General features: G+C 38.3%; 1 protein-coding gene across 1 annotated transcript; it reads right to left on the minus strand.

The window, feature by feature from the left end:
* Window positions 1-9,212: 9,212 nt before the first annotated feature.
* Window positions 9,213-20,213, minus strand: LOC121864643 (60S ribosomal protein L30-like). Its single transcript, XM_042363759.1, has 5 exons — window positions 20,154-20,213; window positions 19,998-20,046; window positions 13,002-13,147; window positions 9,639-9,812; window positions 9,213-9,264 (listed from the first exon to the last, which is right to left on the minus strand). Exons 2-4 carry the CDS (start codon window positions 20,016-20,018, stop codon window positions 9,644-9,646), a joined length of 336 nt encoding a protein of 111 aa, XP_042219693.1. The 5' UTR covers window positions 20,019-20,046; window positions 20,154-20,213; the 3' UTR covers window positions 9,213-9,264; window positions 9,639-9,643.
* Between the last annotated feature and the right edge of the window lie 2,529 nt (window positions 20,214-22,742).

The following is a 22,742-nucleotide window of genomic DNA, read 5'->3' on the forward strand; positions in this document are numbered from 1 at the left end:
TTCCTTTGCCCCCCTTACTCTTCCTCTACTGAGACGAATGATAAAAAAAATAATAATACTTTTAAGGAATTTTGGATTATACATAGTAAATATTATAAATGTTTTAGTTTCCTTCTATTAATATGGAAGATTATTATTTTTTTTACTCAAGTATAATGTAGCCTACATCAAGTGTAATATTCGTAAATAAAAAGCAGGTTTGTAAATGTGGATGGTATTTAGGAAATCTACAGTATACTGTATATAAACAAATGTATTTCCTAATTTCAACAAAATTTACACGATACAACAAAGCACATACAGTACAAGTAATTCAAATATACAAAGTACAGAAACCATACTGTATATAACTACAAGTTACACATAAAATAAGGTATTACACAATGAGAAGGGCACAGCCTTCTTCAACTCACTTTTATCAGAAACTTGACCAATAGCACTAGAGTGTTCTAAAAACATAGGAAACCACGAGATACAAGCGGTATACTTTCATCTAACGCAAATATATATATATATAATAGTTTTACAGCCTCATCGTTCGTGACTTAGCTTCAGCAAACTTACCGATTATTTCATCAAAATTAACTGTCTTGGCACATTCATTTTCGATAGAAATCATAGCTAGGTTGTTCAATCTTGCCCGAGTCATGCTAGAACGAAGATAATTCTTGATGAGTTTCAATTTAGAGAAACTTCTTTCACATGATGCAACAGACACACATTGTTAAAAAGAATCTCAGGCACAATGACAAGTTTGGCAAGGTTTCACACAAGTCCCATTTGACAATAAACTTCAGGAACTGCAAGAGTCCATTTATTGGCTTCTTCAGGTGTGATTTTGGCAGCCTCCATGTCTCTGCGAAGTCGCATAATTTCTACCATGATATCCTCATCAGAAATTTCATTAAAAATCTTGGTCATGCTTGAATTTGAAATACTCCCCTGAAGTTGTTGTTCTTTTGCAGAAAGCAAGTATCTTGGCTGAATAGCTGCAAATATTGACAAGATGTTATCCATGGCCTCTGAACGAGCATCCAATTCTAGACTAAATCGATCTAAGCATTCAAACATTGATCTCCTCATTTCCTTTTGCATTGTCAGTCCAGCATCCTTAGCCATCTCTCCTGGCATCATTTTCTTACGTCTTATCCTCCCTATTGTTTCCATGGAGATGCCCATTTCTTCACATTGTGTAGTTGCATACTGAATCGCTCTCTCCACAATTTCATTCCGCTGACCTCGAAGAAACAATTTCAAACCATTGAGCTTTACAGTGCACTTTTCAAGGCTTATTCCTTCTGTTTGCAAATACTTGTGTGTGAGATTCACTTCTTCCAGTACATCACACCAAAAAGAAAGATAACCCAAAAACTAAAAATCACATACAGTGATCCCTCGGTTAACGAGATTTTGGTTAACGAATTACCTTCCATAAGATTCTTAACTTCGGTTAACGAGCATTCCCTCGATTAACGAATTCCTTACGAGCGCCCCTCAACATGTTTTCACTTGCACACTAGCTGTCGTATTAGTCCGCCAACACAGTAATCGGTTCTAGGGCTTAAATTCCTTACTATTTTAGTAAATATCAAGAAGTTTGTACTATTCAATAATTTTAAAAGTCTTATATTAAATTTTTTAGTCATTTTAACAATTATTTAACATAATTGAATACAGGGAAACTAGTTTTTAGCGCGCCAAGCAGCCTATTAACACACCAAGCAGGCGTCAGTCTCTGTGTCTTTTCAGTGGAGGTAACATCTTGCTTCAGACTCTCATCAACATAAATGCTTTTTTTCTGTGTTTTCAGTCAAATTATTGGTCATTTTGAAATTTATTTTACATATTGATGATATATAGTGCAGTGCAGTGTTAATTTCAAGAAAATATTCTTTATTTACAGCAATTAAACTTAAAACATCACTTGTTGAAATTGTTTTTGAATCCAGCATGGGTCCCAAGAAATCTAGAACAGCGATTTCAATTCAGATGAAACAGGAAATAATTAGAAAACATGAAGAAGGCATTAGAACAAATGTGCTTAGCAAAGAATATGGCATGTCGACATCAACTGTGTCGACAATTCTTGCACAGAAAGACAAATTCAAGGAAGTGAAAGTGAGAGAGAAATCTACCAGAGTGTTCAAAGGTAGATCCCTAATAGTAGAAACAGAGAGGTTACTTCTCATCTGGATTAGGGAAAAACAGATGAAAGGTGATTCAGTTTCTACTGAATTTATTTGTGAAAGAGCCAGGGAAATATACTAACATTTAAAGGTAGATCAACCTGGTTCTTCAGGCACAGACTTTGAAGATTTTAGGGCCAGCAAGAGCTGGTTCGAAAAATTTAAGAAAAGAAGTGACATATTGTTGTTAGGCATGGTGAGGCTGCCAGTGCTGATAAGGAAGGGGCAGCAAAGTTTTTAGTGGAATTTAAAGAACTGATGGATACAGAAAATTATCTTCCACAGCAAGTGTTCAATGTGGACGAAACTGGGCTGTTCTGGAAAAAGATGCCCCCAAGAACATTCATCACCAGAGATGAAGCCTCTTTACCTGGGCATAAACCCAGGAAAGACTGTCTCACTCTATTGCTTGGTGCCAATGCTTCAGGGGATTTTCGACTGAAGCCTATGCTTGTCTACCACTCTGAGAACCCCAGGGTGTTCAAGCAACAATAAATGGTTAGAGGACAGCTAGGAGTTTATTGGAAGTCCAACCGTAAGGCATGGGTAACAGGACAGCTCTTTAATGAATGGGCTGTTGAGGTGTTTTGCCCTTCTGTGAAGAGCTACCTAACCACCAATAAACTCCCTTTAAAGGCTCTTCTCCTTATAGATAATGCCCCTGGTCATGACCCTCAACTTGCCAGAACTTTGGAGTCTCAATTTGACTTTGTCAAGGTGTTGTTTTTGCCTCCCAACACTACATCAATCATACAGCCAATGGACCAGAATGTGATCAGCAACTTTAAGAAGCTGTACATGAAGAAAATGTTCAGGTGTCATCAGGCAACTTCCACTGATCTTGACCTAACACTGGCACAGTTCTGGAAGACACAGTTTAACATCCTGGAGGCTGTAAAATTGATTGTGTCCTCATGGCAAGAAGTCTCAACTAGATCCCTCAATTATTCATGGAAAGCATTGTGGCCATCAGTAGTCCATGATTTTGAGGGATTTCAGGATGAAACAGAGTTGCACCAGGAAATTGTGTCCATTGGTCAGTCATTGGGCCTTGAAGTGGAGGATGATGATGTAGAAGAGCTTGTGATGTCTCATGAACAGGATCTTAACTCCTGAAGACATGCAGCAACTGGATGAGATGTTAGAGGCTGACAGTGGTGAGGAGGAAACGGAAAGTGATGACCATATGTCAACTTCAGAGCTGAAAGATGATGTTGACCACTGGGAGAAGTTCAGGAAACTGGCTTCAAGGCACCCAGATGTGGAAAAATCTGAACTAGCTTTGTGTCATGTTGAGGACACAGTGGTCTCCTTCAAACATCAGTTAATGATGAGGAGGAGAGATGTCCCACAGACAAAAATTGAGTTTCTTCAGTAAAAGACAGCGGGAACAACATGCTAGCCCTCAGCCTTCCACTTCAAGAAGGAGAGAGGATGTTCCTGGTGGAGAATCTGTCAGTCCAGAGGTTCCTGACATTTTCATGGAAGGTGACTCACCTTCCAAGAAGCAGTAAAATGCTTCTCCTCCACCTCCACTTCCTTCTCTTCTCCTCCACCTCCCACTTCAAATTCACATCAGCATCATTATCCAGGAGCCTTCTACATACACACCTCAAAGTAAGTGTACTTTACTACCTTTTTTGTTGACTTTAGGCAATTTTCGGTGAGCTGGAACCAATTACCCAAAAACCCATTGAAACAATGGTTTCGGTTAACGAGCACCTTCTGGAACGAATTGTGCTCGTTAACCGAGGGACCACTGTACAGCTTTAAGCAAAATTTCAGCTGATCATCTTGTCAACATTTTCTCTTTGATCCGTCAATGTTTCCAGGGCTATGATCAGCTTCTCAAATTGTTTCTTCAGAGGCTTTACAGCATCATGATGTGCACTCCATCTAATCTGAGAAAGTCTTTTGACTGTCAGGTTCATATTTTCTTTCAGTACTTCCCATCGGCGAGTTGAAAGTGAAAAAAAGCAATAAAGTTTCTCTATAGTTCAAAAAAATGTTACACATAAAGGATTGGTTCCAAAAGAGTGTACCCCACAAAGGTTCAAGGAATGATTGGCACAAGGTACAAACAAAACCTTTGGATTTATTTCTTTGATTTTCTTCTGAACACCTCCATGAATACCAGCCATAGTTGCAGCATTATCATATCCTTGACTGCAGCAAAAGTTAATGTCCAGTCCATCACTCTCCAAATTACTTAGGATACCCTTTGTGAGCACATTTGCAGTTTTTCCAGCAATAGGAAAGAAACCCAAGAAAGATTCCCTTACTTCAACAGAATCACCTTCAATATGAACATATCCAATCACTTCGGACATCTGATCTGTATGAGAAATATCAGGTGTACTGTCAAAAAGAATTCCAAAATACTTGACTTTCTTGATGTCAGCCAATATTTTTTCCTTAACATTATTTCCTAGAAGACAGATGAATTCATTCTGAATATTTGGTGACAAATTAGAGCTCACTCTCCTTCCAGATGTCTGAGATGGAATAGCATGCTTAACCTCCAAAAGAAGTTCTTTCAAAACAGGATCATAGTTTGATAGTAACTCCACCAGTTCCAGGAAATTGCCTTTGTTTATTGATAACATATCCTCCCTATGACCACGAAAAGGAAGGTTCTGTCGAGCTAGAAACAGTCACATCCAAAAGACAATGAAGTATGTCCCTCCATTTCTTCCTCTCTGTCCATTGCAGCTTGATTACCATGATCAACAGTTCTTTTGAGCTTTAGTCCTGCCTCATGGCACCCCATTCTGGCTGTCACCCGGGGAAGACCCCCCCCCCCCTTAGTACGCCACTGCTTAAGAGCCTTAATAGACAATGCAGCGATGCTCAAACCTAGCCACCTCCTTATCATGGGGGACTTTAACTATAGCTACATCGACTGAAGAAATGAATTCACGCCAAACGACCTAAATAATTCAGCCACTCTTTTTGTAGAAACTCTGAGAGACAATTTTCTATCCCAACTCACTACAGAGGGGAGCAAACACTCAAACCGCTGGACCTCACCATAACTAAGTAGCAGGGTATGGTGGCAAATCTGGAACACCTAGTCCTAGTTGGCACCAGTCACCACATAACGCTGTACTTCAGATTAAACTGTTACTTGGTTCGTGACAAAACCAGGTTCAGGTTCAAATATTACAAAGGAAATTACGACGGGATGAGGGAGGAGATGAGTATACACTGGCTTGACTTATGTAGAAATAAGAACGCAGATGCTATGCTGAATATCATAGCCAGTAAAGTTAACCATTCGATCGATAAATATATACCCAAGACCAAACCCAGTGCCTCCAGGAATACAAGGAAACTGCTACACATGAACAATGCGGCCGTCGGCAAAGTTTAGAAGAAAACTCAGGATTTCGAGACATGGGTAAGGACAAACGATGAGCAAGACAGGAGGATGTTTGCCAGATCAAAGAACCAAAGCAAAATCAGAGTGTAGAAAGACTGAAAAGGAGTTTGAGGCAGATTGCAATTAAGGTAAAAGTCAAACCCAAAGGCTATTTACCGCCACTCAAAGTCAAAATTAAAAATGCGAGTCGGCACATTGGACCTGAGGCTTGAAGATGGTAGTTATGCAGGGGTAAGGCAGAGGCGTTGAAAAAGAAAATTTCATCGGTGTTCACGAGAGGATGCGAACAATTTTCCTGCGTTTGAGGACAGACAGTTTGACACAGAGCTGACCCACATTGTATTCTCGGACGAGCTTATAAGAAATAAACTGTCGAAGTTAAAGATTCACAAGTCTCCTTAATTAAATTGATAATAATACTAATAATTAGGCCACTGGCGAGGGGAACGGAAGACAGTGTTTATAGAATCGTCGGAACTATTGATTGTGAAGATAAAATTCTCGAAATTCGGTTGGTGGCAATAATAATATTAATAAAAATAAATTATTATTTACTATAGGTATAAAATTATCACACTGTAGTTAATATAGAACAGACTTATATGAAAGAAATTAATATTGGCTATAGAAATTTTAAAAAGTTCACATAATGGAACTATAGTAAATTTTGACAATATTACGTTATAAAATATTTGCTAAAAAAATAAGAATAATGGATTCCAGGATTATTAAGGAAGCCTAGTACTGTACATTGGTTTGGTTATTTTAGATTATATGCTAACTTAGGTAAGGTCATAATTATTAGGTACAGTTAGGTTAGGAAATGACTACCAGTTCCTTCTGTACTAAAACTGGACAACAAAAATCAAAGTAATAAAAGATGGGACCAACGACCAGTAAGCTGATAAATAGTGAAATTATTAATTACTTTTACGTTCTTCGCCACTGCTCTGCTCGTTAGCTGCCTAGGTGATCGGTCACTTCACACAGTTTGCAAGGATCCTATTCAACCAGTGCCATTCTCATATCTGGGGTTTGGCAGCCACAGTCCTCACTCTAAAGTCTAAACGTTCTCGAGCTGTTTTTATCAATCAAAAATTTTGCATTACTCTGTGGAGAATTGTTTTTGTTTTTTAATTTCATTCATCCAACCCAATCTCTGGCTTCCCCCAACCATCAACCTTGTCCATTAATATTTATTATCCCTGATCGTGACCAAATTTCTTGGTAAACTTCAAGTAATTCTCTTGAAGTTTTTGCTAACCTTAGTGCTACTTCATTTGCTTTCCAGTCTTAACTTTTAACATTCTCCCATAACACAAAGGCCTCTAACCTCTTTATGCTGCATGGTAAATGTTATAAACTCAATTATGCAGCATGTTTGCACGAGTGTGTGGACCAAAACTTTTAGTAGCACATAGGGAGACTTTTTTTTTAATAATTAGGTGAAAAATCTCAGAACAGCCATCCCACTCTGAAGTGGCTGGATGGGTTCTTGCTGCGCTTTCCAAAAGTTTCAATCAGCCATCGAGTTTTTTCATGCTGCCTAATTGTACTCTCATGGCCTCCTTCCACGTGGTTGAGGAGGAGTACCTCGAGTACAAGGAAGCTGTGTTGCAAATGACGTCAGTACGGCTGGTCCTCCGTCTTTTAACCACTGTATACACATGTACACATTAAGTACAATAAATGACATGGTTGCTGAAGAGTGAATATTACAAGAATAAACTTACATCTACCTTAAGGTTTTGGGAGTTTTTGATTAGTTAGCTGTTTCCTAGAACTGACCCTGAATATCTCCTTCAGCTCAAGAAGTTACTGTACTTGGTGATGTTGGCTTACGTTTCACATGCTGTATACTGTACAGTGGTCCCTCGGTTAATGAATTTCCTTCCATAAGAATCTTCAATTCGGTTAACGAACAAAAATTTGACTAACGAAATCCTTACGAAAATAACGTTTTGTTGTGAGCATCAGCTGATGGGCTACTCTGCCAATTCAGTAATCTGTTCTATGTTTACATCCATTTCCAATGGAATAATTATCAATAAAGTTGTGCTCTTTAATATTTTTGCATGTTTTATATTAAAATTATTATTTCATTTAACATATTGATATATGCAGTACAGGGAACTAGTTTGTTGTGCGCCCATCAGATGCGTGAGTCAGTCACAAGGCGTCAGTTGAGAATGAAAACAGTGGCGAGCATCTATTTTGTTGGTGTCTGAATATTTTTGCAATTTTCATTGAAATTATTGGTCATTCTGAACTTTAGTTAACATATTGATAATAATTATATAGCGCAGGGCAATGTTGATTTAAAGAAAATATTCTTGAATTACACCTTGTGAACTTAAAATTGTATTGGTGAAATGACTGCATCAAGCATGTTTCCCTGAAAGGTGATTTCTCCTCCATCCCTACTTCCTTCTCCCATCATCAACAACCAGGCACCTTCACATACACACCTCAAAGTAAGTGTACTTTACTGCATTTTATTTTTACTTTGTATGTACTTTTCTGTGAGCTGGAACCAATTACCCAATATCCCATTGAAACAATGGATTCTGTTAACGAAAGACCTTCTGGAACGAATTGTGTTCGTTAACCGAGGGACCACTGTATAAGGAATGAATCCTTGGCAGGAGTGATAGCCAATAGTTCACTTGACATGTACAGTAGCTAAAAAAAATCCGACAGGGTGGGTCCGATGACTTCTGGAATTATACATACAACTCATGGTCTCGGGAGGGTTGGTATGCCTGTCTTCACCCACCACCATTCAGTATGTAACAGGGGGGCAAGTTGGCATACATGAATAAAATAAACGCTTAAATGATTACTAACACATACTAGAAGACAACACACATCGTCCGTTGTCTCATTATTTCAGTGTATGCAGATAATTTTTTTTAGCTACTGAACCTGCACCAGTGTTGTCAAGTCTGGTCTTGAATAAGCTTACTCAGCCTCGAGTGTATCGATACTGTACAGTATCCTTTTCTTAAATATTTAGCATTCTTTACATCTTATGGGTTCAAGTAAATTAATGATCTACTTCAACCCATGGAAGACTGATTGGGGAGAGATTATACATCAGACATGTTTTTAAACATATAATCAAATTAGCTGAAAGGTTTCAATGTGTACATCAATCTGCAGTGCACACTTCTGATCTCTCAAAAGTACAAAACACTTTATTTACTTAAGACGCCCCCTGTGTTCAATATTACCTGGACAAGCTACTTGGATAGGAGTTTCAAGTTGTTGAAGCTAACACCAACACAATGAGCTGCATGACCCAAGCGTCAAGGATAATCCACGACAGCAGGTCAACTCCAAAAATTTTAAGATGTCAATTGTTGTATTTACCAACAATTACATTACCCATGTACTGTGATAGCCATCTATATACACACTTTCTAGAAGTCTCATACTTCCTATACTGTATACAGTATGTAGTGATCAAATTCCATCTTAAATACTCGAATACAGTATAATTCTATTACAAGAAGAAATCATTTGGAAATATAAGTTCAAATAGAATTTTGTACAAGACATTCAAATAGGCAAATACTTTGTGTAACGTAAGATTAAGTAAAGAAAATTGTCCCCATTTATGAGTAGGCTAGAAAAATACTAAAAACAGATCATCATTTTATTTATTTTTATAAAATGGGAGATCCAGTCAACTCCCTGAAAGAAAATGAACAGGATTAATGATTTTAAAATGAACAAAAATAACATTTTACTCTAATTATTCTACAATTAAAATAATTCACACGTTCCTAATCATAAAATGAATGTTTAACAAGGTTAGTCTACAAGTCATTTGAGTGTGGCCAAATGCCTGTTGTGCATCCTAACTGACGAACAAGATCACTAATTTTCTTGCACAACGTGGGAAAACTTTACTAGTAGCGTGTGATTTTAAATAATTATTAATACTAAAATTTCATCCTTCCCAGTCCGCTGCCAAGAAAGTAGTGACAACCACGAACATTATCACAAAAATTAATTCTCCTTTATACACATTTCAGAACTAACCTACACATCAAAAGAATTCTTACCTTTTCTATTCTGTTGGCATGGTACGGATGATGTCAGAGTCACCAGGGTCAGTAATAGCAAGGGTACATACTCTGAAGTATTTACCACATGCAGTTCCCAGTTCAATATTGTTTCCAGAGTAATGATGGACACCAGTTTTGGCCAACATCGCATAGTACTCAATCTCAGACTTTCTGCAATTTAAAAAAAATTATATATACTCTATATATATATTTTTTTTCTTCAACTGATTAAAAGATTCCATAAGTGATCTCTCAAAAGTTCTTAAATCTAAAAAATAGGATCACCTAATATTTAAAAACCCAATACTGTGATTGCTTAAATCCACTACGGGGAAGCTCGGTGAAAGCCCCCAAACTGTAAAATATTTTACCTGGCTATTCTCTATAGCACCATGCTACATAATTCATGATTTGTGCGTCCTAGTTTCGGCACAGTGATACCAACAGTTGGAATACTGCTTCCTAAGGACACATTTTCTAGCCCCCTTCACGGCACCATCTAACATCACAATGATGTTATGGTGTGGCGGATAGAAGTGGCAAAATACAAGTCAATTATATAAACAATGTCAGTTACATATCCTACACCCAGTAGTATAAGAAAGGGTTGGGATCGACCCAAAACTGAACTTGGGAAATTTTAAGTACCTACTCTATGTACAATTTATCTCTGCTAGATTTCTAAACCTTTATGGATTTCTTCTTATAAGGTAAAGTAGAGGGCAGTCATTTCATTTCTTGACATCTTTTGAGAAAAAGATTTTGACATACAATATAATTCTGCTTAAGTAAAGAATGAACTTGTAAAACCACTCCAAGTATTTCCTATGGAGATTGTAAATGTTTTGGTTAAACTGTATAAAAGGACTGCCACTCTACAATGAACTACAATACAGTACATGATTTATATATATATACACCGATCTACCATATTTTACAGCATATAAGACCCCCCCCCCCATTTTAGCATGAAGTATTTAAGAAAAACGTGCATATTTTTCTCCTGTAGCCATAGTTTTCTTAATATATATATACTGTACCAGTAAATGTGACGAATAAATAAAAATGATCCCAATAAATAAATTACAACGAAAAATACTGTATTGTTAAACCAATAAATAAAAGCCAAATGAAAGTTTAACAGTCGCCATTTGCATATACAGTACTGTACATCTGTACTCTCTGTTCACCATAGCAACAGCAACGCTCCCCCCACCACCAACCGCCCAGCCATCCTCCCACCAAGCCAGCTAACTCGTGTACAAAGAAATGTATACAGTATTAATATTATTTTATATATACTGTATATATATATATATATATATATATATATATATATATATATATATATATATATATATATATATATATATATATATATATATATATATATATATATATATATATATATATATATTTGCTTTGGGGTTGTTCCATGTGCTGGATTGCTTGGATTTTGTTCCCAAAGTCAGAAACTGTTTTCAGTCCTTTTTAGCCAAGGACAAAATATTACTTCAGTACTGTATTAATATAAAGGTCCCTTTCCTTTTTCCCACCCTAATTGTGCAATGTTTTATACAAAACCAAACCCAAATACCTGCATTCATTTCAGAAATAAATAAATAAATAAATAAAATTATATATATATATTATGCGCAAGTAAATCACTGTAGGTGCGTGTGATCCAGGTATATGCTGATAACCACAAGGAAAGAAGAAAACACAAAGTTCCCAAGCGCTTTAGTTTAATTCACATCTTCAGGGGTGAGTACAGACTAAGGAGAAATACAAAACAAGGTGTATATATACAGAGGAGGGTGAGATCAGGTCCACAATGGTCAGGTATTAGGTAATGACCCTACTAATCTTTAAAAAGCACGGTAACCTTCTCACCTGGTTACAAATCTTCTTAATTACAAAATTGTCCAGTTTGTACATGCCATTACTCAAATTCATGTTGACTGCTTCAGTATGTTTAATGAGACTAGATTCTATAATGTTCCTACTGTCAATTGAATTACAAGGTAATATTGAGGAGGCATTATCCCAGTCAATGCAATGCTTATTATCCCTCAAATGAACAAACAGAGCATTGGATTCCTGGCCTGTCCTAACACAATATTTAGGTTGTTTAAGTCTAGTTACAAGATCTGTACCTGTCTGGCCTAAGTAAAACAATATTACATTCCTTGCAAGGAACTTTATGAATGCAACCAATTGTGTTGTTGGGGGAGTTCTTGATTAACATTTGTTTAACAGTGCATGAGTTTTTAAATGCCACATTGACATACCAGGTTTTTAGTTGTACAGGAATTTGGGAGACATTTTTGTGAAATGTTAATACTAAGAGATTCTTATGGTCATGGGTGGGCTTGGGATTGGTTCTATAGAAAGATTTCTTAGTAGTGTTAAGGCATTTGTCTATGAAGGCTCTAGGGTACTTAAGGTTCAAGCCAATATAGATATATTTATATTCCTCATCAATGAATTCCGGGCTGCAATTTCTCAAAAGCACGTATAAACATTGATGAAAATACCGACTGTTTAACTATTATGGTGGGCAGAATAATAATGAATGTATGAACACACATTAGTAGGTTTCCTATAAATACTGAACTAATACCTGACCATTGTGGACCTGATCTCACCCTCCTCTGTATATATACACCTTGTTTTGTACTTCTCCTTAGTCTGTACTCACCCCTGAATGAAGATGCGAATTACACAAAAGCGCTTGGGAACTTCGTGTTTTCTTCTTTCCTTGTGGTTTTCAGCATATATATATATATATATATATATATATATATATATATATATATATATATATATATATATATATATATATATATATATATATATATATATATATCAGGGGTTACTTACCTCAAAATAAGGACATATCACAGCACAAACATGCTGTACAAATATATGTAGTCACAGTATACTATAAGGAAAAGACAAAACATACCTACTAACTGGGGGTATATACCAAACAAATGCAGAGCTAAATAATGCTTAAACATACACAAGTAACTTACGGTGTTGTGTCCCACTGAAGTATTCAGGAGACTCCATAAACCATCACACTGACAAAATCTCGACCCAAAATGCCAACCCAAATTAATTTGAGGAGGAATTCTGGTAAGAGAATGGCAGCTCACCACGAACAAGGATGAAATTACTGATTACTGAGAGCAAGTTTAGCTCTTATAGCTCCAACTAAGATCAGCTCTTAATTTTCTGATACCTTGTTCAAATTCCATCTTGATGATGTAGCATCAGGAGGTAGTGAGTACCAACTGATGCCACAAGTACCAAGATGGTGAGGCTACAATGTGAGGGTCTACTTCTTTGTCTCACCTGAGAGAAGGAGTATTGTTGGCAATGATGACTAGCTTCGCCTTTCCAGCACGAAGACACTTGAGAGTCTGACGGTAACCAAGCACGTATTTGCCCGATTTCATCACCAGAGCCAATCGAGAGTTTATGCTCTCAATAGCCTTTTTCTGCAGACAAATCAATATAAAATTAGCATTGTCCATATTTTACCTGGCTATTCTCTATAGCACCATGCTACATAATTCATGTTTGTGCGTCCTAGTTTCGGCACAGTGATACCAACAGTTGGAATACTGCTTCCTAAGGACACATTTTCTAGCCCCCTTCACGGCACCATCTAACATCACAATGATGTTATGGTGTGGCGGATAGAAGTGGCAAAATACAAGTCAATTATATAAACAATTTGTCCGTTACATATCCTACACCCGGTAGTATAACAGAGGGTTGGGATCGACCCAAAACTGAACTTGGGAAACTTTTAAGTACTCTATACACTGTACATGAAATATTATATATATATATATATATATATATATATATATATATATATATATATATATATATATATATATATATATATATATATATATATATTATGTAGATCCACAATGAATACGTGGATAAGATAAATCTTGATAAAATCACAGGGGAAAAGGGAAACAACGGAGCACCTTAGCTTTCGTCTTTATTCAAGACATCTTCAGAGGCAACTGGATTACATGGACAGAGAGAGGCTTAAATATACAGGGTGACCTTAAAAACATGAGGTCAGGTCATAATGATGTCATCCACTAATTTCCACACCAACACACAGGTAGAGGAGCTTAAGAGAAGGGGGGGTGACGTGACTAGTCAGGTCAGGTCAAAAATAAGGGACCCACTAAATAACTATCATACATCTAGATCAAAGGTTTTCAAAGCATTTTTAACCTTGGGCCACTGACAAATAAATTTATGTTACAATAGGTCCCCTTAAAACTACGACAGGAGAAATGACTGATGATGAGTTAGAAATGTGTAGTACGTTAAATAGTCATTTTTCGCCTCCACAGATTCCAAATGAAAAACCTAGCAGTTTCAGAAGTTCATAAGGTATATACCATGCATAGAAAATATGTTGATGAATATCAATATTACAGTAACGATGTGCTTAAAGTAATTAATAAACTGAAGTCTCATAAATCGCTTCTGGTCCAGACGAGGTATATGCTAGAATATTAAAAGAATGTAGAGATGAGTTGAGTAATCCATTAGCAGTTTTATTTAATAAGTCATGAATCAGGCCTAGTGCCAGGAAGCTTGGAAACTTGCAAATGTAGTTCCGATTAAAAGGGTGATAAATCAATAGCATCAAATTACCGCCCCATTAGTCTCACGCCAATCATAGGCAAGTTGTTCGAGCCAATTATTGCTGCTAAAATCAGAAGCCACCTTGAAACATTCAACTTAATTCATTCTTCTCAGCACGGGTTCACCCAGGGACGTTCTTGTCTCACAAATTTGCTTAGCTTTTTCTCAGAAGTATTTGAAGCGGTAGAAAGTCATATGATATAATTTATTTAGATTTCAGTAAAGCATTCGATAGAGTCCCTCATGAGAGATTGATAAGGAAGGTAGAAGCACATGGAATAGGTGGATCAGTATTAAAATGGAATAGGTCATGGTTAACTGGTAGGAAACAGAGTCAGCATAAATGGATTAAAGTCAGACTGGGGTGCGGTCAAAAGCGGAGTTCCCCAGGGATCTGTATTAGGCCCTCTGCTGTTTGTTATATTCATTAATGATCTTGATTTAGGCATAACTAGTAGGATTAGTAAATTTGCAGATGATACCAAAATGGGGAGAGTGATAAATTCAGACTGACTTTGAACACCTTCAAAGAGATCTAGATACCTTACATGAGTGGTCAGTAGACTGGCAAATGAATTTTAATACTGATAAATGCAAGGTACTACAGATAGGGAAGACGAATACAAACGTCAAGTATAAACTAGGTAACACGGAAATAGAAAACTCAGTTTGTGAAAAAGATCTAGGTGTATTTGTTAGCAACGACTTGAAACCTAGAAAACAATGTATTAGCGTTCGCAACAAGGCAAACAGGATTTTGGGTTCATATCTAGGTCTGTGAGTAACAGAACTGCTGACGTTATCTTGAAACTTTACCTAGCATTAGTGAGGCCACACATGGATTATGCGGTTCAGTTCTGGTGTCCTTATTATAGAATGGACATAGATTCTTTGGAGAGAGTACAAAGAAGAATGACAAAAATGATCCATAATATTAGAAACCTTCCATATGAAGAAAGACTGAAAAGCTTAGGCTTACATTCATTAGAGAGGCGTAGAGTTAGGGGAGATATGATAGAGTACAAGTGGGTAAGTGGGATTAACAAGGGTAAAATGGAAGATGTTTTGAAGCTCAGTAATAACGAAATAACTAGAACAAATGGCTTTAAATTAGATAAATTCCGATTCAGAAAGGATATAGGCAAGCACTGGTTTGGTAATAGAGTTGTGGATATGTGGAATAGGCTGCCGAGTGCTATAGTAGGATCGGGGACGCTAGGGAGCTTCAAGACGAAGTTGGATAGGCACATGGAAGTGCTGGGATGGGTGTGAAAGGGATCTGCCCTGTATGGGCCAGTCGGCCTCCTGCAGTATCCCACTTTATGTTTATGCTCTTATGTATCAGTTTTGAACTGACCATCACTAAGGTTTATTGATTTTAATTCCTTAATCAAACTAGCTTCAACCAGAAGTCTTTCTGTGACAAGATGATTTAAATACTTCTAAGCTTTTTTCCCAAGCAATGGGATGATTATTATTCCTAACATGAACGAACAAGACACTGCTTTCAGATGCTGTTCTGATATTGTACCGAGCAGCATAGAACAATCTCGCTCTATACTGTACCGCCTTGTCCCTCTTCTTCACAGGGTGTACTCCAACTTGGCCCATCTTAAATAACCAACTCGGCCCACACATTACTAACTCGACCCACCTTGCACACTTCAACCAAATAGCTGACTAGAGGTTCAGGAAAGAGTTTGGGGTATGTATTGTCTTTGGTTCACTGAAATACTAAGTGTGAGAGTGAATACCGAGGGTTCAATCAGTTAAACAAATTTGCTAGGGGCATACTAAGCTCTTCCTTACATTCCTTTAATACTCTGGCAAATATCTCATCGGGACCTGGTGACATTAGGCTTTAGTTTGTCTATTTGCTTACTAACATCGTCACTACTACTATCTCGCTTAATTTATTTTTCTTCAATATCTGTCTGGGTATCATGTTTAAAATTTCGGTGGTGTAAACTGTTGAAGAATACCTGTTCAGATTATTGCTAATTTCTCCGTCATCAGATAGCTCGCCGGTATTGGTCCAATCTTGTCTCGTGTTTGTTGATACATTTGCTTTTCTTATCTCGGTCCTAACCCCACTGGTCAATACCTTATAATAATCTCGTTGGTAAACTTCACGATTTATACTCCAACCTGTAGACTTCCTTTGGCCAATAATATTCTTTAAATATTTATTTATCCAATTGCGGTCGTTGTTATTTGATCTGAGTTTTCTGTACGGTACAGTATGTTCTGCCTTTGTGCATTAAGTGACTCAGTATTTAAATTTTTGTGGAACTAGTCAACCTCAACCGTCAAATTTTGTGAAGGTGTCGTTGTCAGGTCTCCAGGTAAAGTGATCTTAATTGTGAATTAATATGAAATAATATATATAAAAGAAAAAAGATCACCTCTTCCACATATGTACATCAATAAGATTGAATGAAAAGTTAAATAATAAATCAATCTCCCCTACAATCTATGTTGCTTTTTATCATAGCACTTTTATCATTTATGCAAAAATTTATAAACTTTTACTTTTTAGTCCGAAATTGTTAATCTAAGTGGTCCGAGTTCGTAATCAGAGATGGTCCGAGTTAGACCATAACCCTTCAGAGAAGCCTCAATGGTTGATATTACAACTAGTTGCTGAGCACAAGCAACTAGGTTTTTATTATTTTCTATCCCAAGCAAGTTATTTTGGCAAATTTGGTGAAATTTTCATACATATTGCTGTATTAATCATGTAAGAATTTTCTGGAATGTTTTGCCCCTGAAATGGTGATGGGAATGTACGTGGTGACGAAATGGGTAAAAACAGTGGTGACGAAATGGGTAAAAAAAAATTGTGGTGATGGAATGGGCACAACCCATCTACACTCCTCCATGTCCATTAGCCTGAAATCTGTAAATTTCAAGTTATTCTCAACCAGTGTGAAATATGTACTTAAAGTGCAATGTTTATGACTGAATAAGATACATATGTAATGAGATGCAACCATTTTAAAGCCTGCATTACATTTCACTGCACTTACCTACACGATTTACATAATATATTTTGGTAATCATAGATAAAACTAAAATGCTTGGTATATATACTAATAGGTATGGATTATCTCTTGAATTGGGTGCAAGGTTAGGTAGCACTTTTTTTTTCAGATTCTTCGGTTGCTGTAATTTGCAATTTTACCAAAACAAAAAATATTTAGAATTAAAATAAAAAGTTCTAGCCTCTTTAAATAGTTACTATAATGGTACGGACATCTGTGGTAAAAATGTTCCGAAATGGACCATCTCTTCTGGTGGTAATGCTGTTCTCAGAAATTACAAAAGGTTAAATCATCGTTTCTTTAATGCACCTATTTTCCGAAGGTCAGAATCTGTCTAAACACATTGGAAGAACATAATTCAAAACTAAACTGTACATAAAATAGTAAAATTCACTGCATGACCGAAATGATAATACAAAGTTTAAAGCCAATCTCCAAGTCAACCAGTTCCATTTAGTAATTACTAAGTGCCGAGGTTTCTGTAAAATCCATGTAACCCTAAAACAAATAATATTGCAGTAAACAGCAACCACAGAATTCCAGGCGGTTAGGTTAAGTTAGGCGATTCTTTGGTTGCTGTAATCTGCAAATTTACTACCATAACAATACTGAATTACATATAAGAACCTAACACACCATCACGTCTGCGCATCTATTTCTACATAGTGGATATGGTATTTTGCCTTGACTGGCTTGGTTCCTATTAATGCTATTTTACCGTGAGTGCGCATTGATTGACCAAGACCTTTGTTTAACATGATGGAATCCCCCCCCCCAGTGCCGGATTAACCATGAGGCACTTGCCTCAGGCCCCCTGACTCTAAGGGGCCCCCAAATCCAAACATTCTCGAAGTTGAAGAGAATAAAACATGAACTTCGTTCAACGATGTCCTAGCAACGTCTCAATTTTGTCTCTTATGAACATTAAATGTGTTATTTTGCAGAAGCTTAATATTGATGAAATCATTGATAAATTTCGGTATATATTTTTTTTTATTTATATATACCTTGAGGGTAAGGGGCCCCAAGTTGATCTGTGCCTCAGGCCCCTATTATGCTTAATCCGGCCCTGCCCCCCCCCCCCCCTAACGGGGCTAGGAAGTAAAGGTTAGGTAGGTTTCTTTGGTGATATCCCAAACAAAGCAAACTCATGGTAAAATAGCGTTAGCAGGAAATTACTGGTCACGAAAAAAATATCGGGATTATTTTACTTTCGGACATAGCGCCCCCGATAGTTATAAACTTATAACACATTTAGAGCTTTCTATTCTGGGCATTTTAAACACCATATATACATTATTGTTGAAGGGGAGACTAGCAATTTCCGCCAAAACTGAATGTCAGATTCATTTAAAATACACTGGAAAAACAGGTTAATTTATAGGATTGACCCGCCGGGCTGTATAGCGCCAATGCGGCCATATCTCACGTCCAGAAATGCCTCAAATTTCACCATACAGTAAATTATTTATTCAATATACTTTTTTTTTGTTAGGTAGGTTTGTTTGGTTAAGTTTGTGTTGGTATTATTGCGTTCATTCCTACCACTAATCTATTATCATATTCGAATAAGACGTCTAATTATAAGATAATTTTCGTCTATTACATTACCGACGGAAATGTATAAAGGATAGCTTTTCCAAAAAATTTTCTATTTTCTTCCATTAACCTCCCGCCATTATCGTCTGCCTCTCACCCAACACTGCGTGTCTCGCGTCTTCTTCATAAATCATTACCCGCATGCATACCCATACACGTCATGCGGCTAATCAAAAGCGGTTTTGCTTTTGGAACCAATTAACATGATTTTGGGTTTAATTCAGTGTATTTGGCCCAATCAAAATCGAGTTTATTTTGGGTCTCATTTTGAAATTCAAGTTTAGTTCCGACCATGGAAGTCTGTGATGGGTGTCACTTAAAGTATATGGAGCTGATTGCGAGTTTTAGGAGAAAAAAACGTAGAAACTATAGCATTTTTTCGATCGTATGGTGTTCTTCCAACCTCAGTAAAGTGTACTAAGAGCAAGACAATGTAAATATTGCAAAGACCAACATATGTGACGTTGGGTAAGAATCCCAGAATGCAACGACGAACAAGAACCAATAAGGTAAGAAATAGGGGATTCCATCATATGGTGAGAGTCGGTTAAGTTAAGTTAGGTCAGGTTTGTTTTCCTAGTGTTTTTTTGTGCATTTTTTAGTCGCTTAGCCACTTTTTTCCGGAAAGCATCAAACGAAAAAAAATCGCAAAAAAACCCGGTTAATTTCCGCCAAAAAGAAAGGTCATATTCGGTCTAAACACACAAATACACTAGAAAAATATATTTTTTACTTGCTAAAAGTGAACGGTGACATTGCAAATTTACCTTTGTTTTTCATAACCATAAATTTTAAGTTGCGTTTATTTAAAAAAAAAATATCCGTTTACTTATTTCCACAAACTAAAGAGAGTCCACTATAATATAAAAATGAAAATTCGGCGTTTTTATAATTATTTTCAATCAATTTCACCAGCGGGTTAGTCCTATATAATTACCGAAAAACATATAGATCAAAATCTCCACTATGGTAACCTGGGCGACCCACACGTGGGAGGACCAACACAGCCATCACTACTTACCGACTTCTTTGTGGGTGCCATGGCTGTTACTGGTGAAACCACAGTATATCTGTTGAAGAGAAGCGGCAATTAGAACCTAAGTAAATACCCAAATGTATATCACAACATATTCAAGAACGTTGTGAACGGTAATACGAGACAGCAGCAGTAACACACCTTGACAGTCTGAGTGCGACTCGGGGAAAGGCCGAGGTGGTTGTGGGTAAAGTCGTCAATGTTACGGAAGAAAATTTGTCATATTAGGTAAATATTTCACACAATAAATGCAATATAAAGACATTTAAAAAAAATTTCAAGCATTATTTTAAAACGAATTTAATGATTTTCTGAATTTTATACAATTTTGTTTTACCACATCTCATTTTAGATACGGGTATGAGAAAGTGTTGCTCTTTACATGACTCCTGCACCTTTCTGGTTATACAGTGCATAAACTATGTAAACCTTCACGAGACTCGAGAATGTACTAAACTCATTAGGTTGAATTAAACGATTTACCTAAATGTTTTAACTGACTGGTTAAAAGTTATGTAAAGTTCTGGTCGTGGTAATTAATTAACATTTATTTTGGTTTATTTCATACATAGATATCTATTCAATAAAGTCTTCACAGCTTACAATTGTTTTCTGAAAGTATATAGACAATGCAGGCATACAGCGTGTATATAGATAATTCAGGATATAGAGTATTTAGACTCGAGCGGGTATACAATTTTCAATGCACAGTCTCGTTCAAGATTTTTCGAACTGCTGGAGACACCTGACATCTCAAGGCCATTAGTTTACTATAGTAGTAATAGTACGTAGTAAAAATTATGAATGAATGTAAAAGGTTGTCAGTGATTGGTTACTTGCTTCCCTGTTGCTTAACTAATGGTTGGGCTTTGTTGTTTCGTACTATATTATCCTGTAGCGTACTGTAAGTGGCCAGTTGTCAATTCTCTTTAGTTGTCTATTTTCTCTTTGTATGGCCACAAACGTACGTACATGTAGATATCTCCCACACAGGAATGAGGTAGAATAGAAACTCACAATGCGCTTTCTGTATATATGTTGTTGTACAGTGCTTAGGAGCGACTAGGTGAGGCACTAGCGTAGCTCGGGGGGGGGGGCGGCGGTCCGCCCCGGGCGGCACTTTTGGGTCTGCTCATCACCCATATCTGCAGCTACTGGAGATGTTAATCCATCCCTTTGTATCGGCGGCAAGTTGATCCTTGTCGTGTCTGACCTAACACCTGACCCACATCATCACGGCCACGTCATGAGCTTGTAGTGGAATTCTCCCCTACAAACGTTGTTTGTCACTGCCTAGCCGACCCCACCAATTCCCCAGTGTATGCCTCGTGGTCTAGGTCAACCAGCGCCGCCATACACCACGGAGCGGGGGTCAACTGCTAAGCCACGCCTACCCCCGCTATTTAAGACCTGACCTCGTGGTGATCTCTCTCTCTACCTACACCAACCAGCCAGCAACACCTCCTCCGCCTGCCTGGCGGTCCTCGCTCCTCCTCCTCCTGCCTGGCGGTCCTCTCTCCCGCTGGCGAGCATGGCGACCCACAAGCTGTCCTTCTCTGAGCGTCCTCACCAACCAGCTCTCTCTACATCACGCTTGTAACCATGCTGCCTTCCCAGCACCAAGCTGCATTGTACATCCAATACAACATGTATATAGAGAGCACATTGTGAGTTTCCTTTCTCCATCCCATCCTGAGTGTGAACCAAACATCTCATACCCCACAAATGGTGACTCCCGGAGATTCGCACTCACACAGGATGGAGGAGAAACTGATCACGCTCCCAGTCTTCAAGCAACATGGAAGACTGGCTTATCCACACAGAAGCAGCTCTCATCGGCTCTACAACTACTGTCTCTACACCGCAGGTCAGACACCCTAGAGCAGCTCTGCTTCTCCTAGCAGACACCGCCCTCCTAATTACCGACCCCAGCACACCCGTCCTGCCTCAGACGCCGACCCCGGCCCAGCAGTAACCCCTGCCGCCCCTGATGCGGCCTCTGTTCCTGAGTGCGGACCCACACACCCCTCTTTTCTCCCTCAGGTACTCCCTGCTAATGTCCTGCACCCTGCTGCTGTCGTGGACCCAGCTGCTGTCACGAGCCCTCATCCGCTTCTGCTGACACAGCCCCTGCTCCTGACCCAGGCCCACACACCCCAGCAGGCGCATCTGACGACTCTGTACCTGCCGTGAGGGAAGCACAACATTCATCGCCTCCACACACCCTTATTCTCCCTCTCTACTCCCACAGATATTGTGTATCTAGACAGTTGTATCCAGCGACCGGCTCATCACGCCATCGCCGTTGTCTCACATGAGGCACGCACCGCCCGTTCTGCCTCACATGTGCTATGCAACCCTGCAGACAACAAGTCTCCTACACAGCCTGGAGGGAAGGGGGAGTATTGTAGTGGAATTCTCCCCTACAAACGCTGTTTGTCGCTGCCTAGCCGACCCCACCAATTCCCCAGTGTATGCCTCGTGGTCTAGGTCAACCAGCGCCGCCATACACCACGGAGCGGGGGTCAACTGCTAAGCCACGCCTACCCCCGCTATTTAAGACCTGACCTCGTGGTGATCTCTCTCTCTACCTACACCAACCAGCCAGCAACACCTCCTCCGCCTGCCTGGCGGTCCTCGCTCTCCTCCTCCTGCCCAGCGGTCCTCTCTCCAGCTAGCAGCATGGCGACCCTAAACTGTCCTTCTCCAGCGTCCTCACCAGCCGCTCTC

This window comes from Homarus americanus, unplaced genomic scaffold (genome assembly GCF_018991925.1).
Source record: "Homarus americanus isolate GMGI-L3 unplaced genomic scaffold, GMGI_Hamer_2.0 scaffold59578, whole genome shotgun sequence".
NCBI classification, from domain to species: Eukaryota; Metazoa; Arthropoda; class Malacostraca; order Decapoda; family Nephropidae; genus Homarus; species Homarus americanus.

Bases quoted from the DNA above. Each gene is read 5' to 3' on its own strand.
- LOC121864643 (XM_042363759.1), bottom strand. From the start codon at position 20,018: ATGGCACCCACAAAGAAGTCG. The intron at 13,148-19,997 runs GTAAGTAGTGAT...ATTTGTCTGCAG, and splicing joins TGGCACCCACAAAGAAGTCG to AAAAAGGCTATTGAGAGCAT. The intron at 9,813-13,001 runs GTGAGACAAAGA...TTTAAATTGCAG, and splicing joins AACAATACTCCTTCTCTCAG to AAAGTCTGAGATTGAGTACT.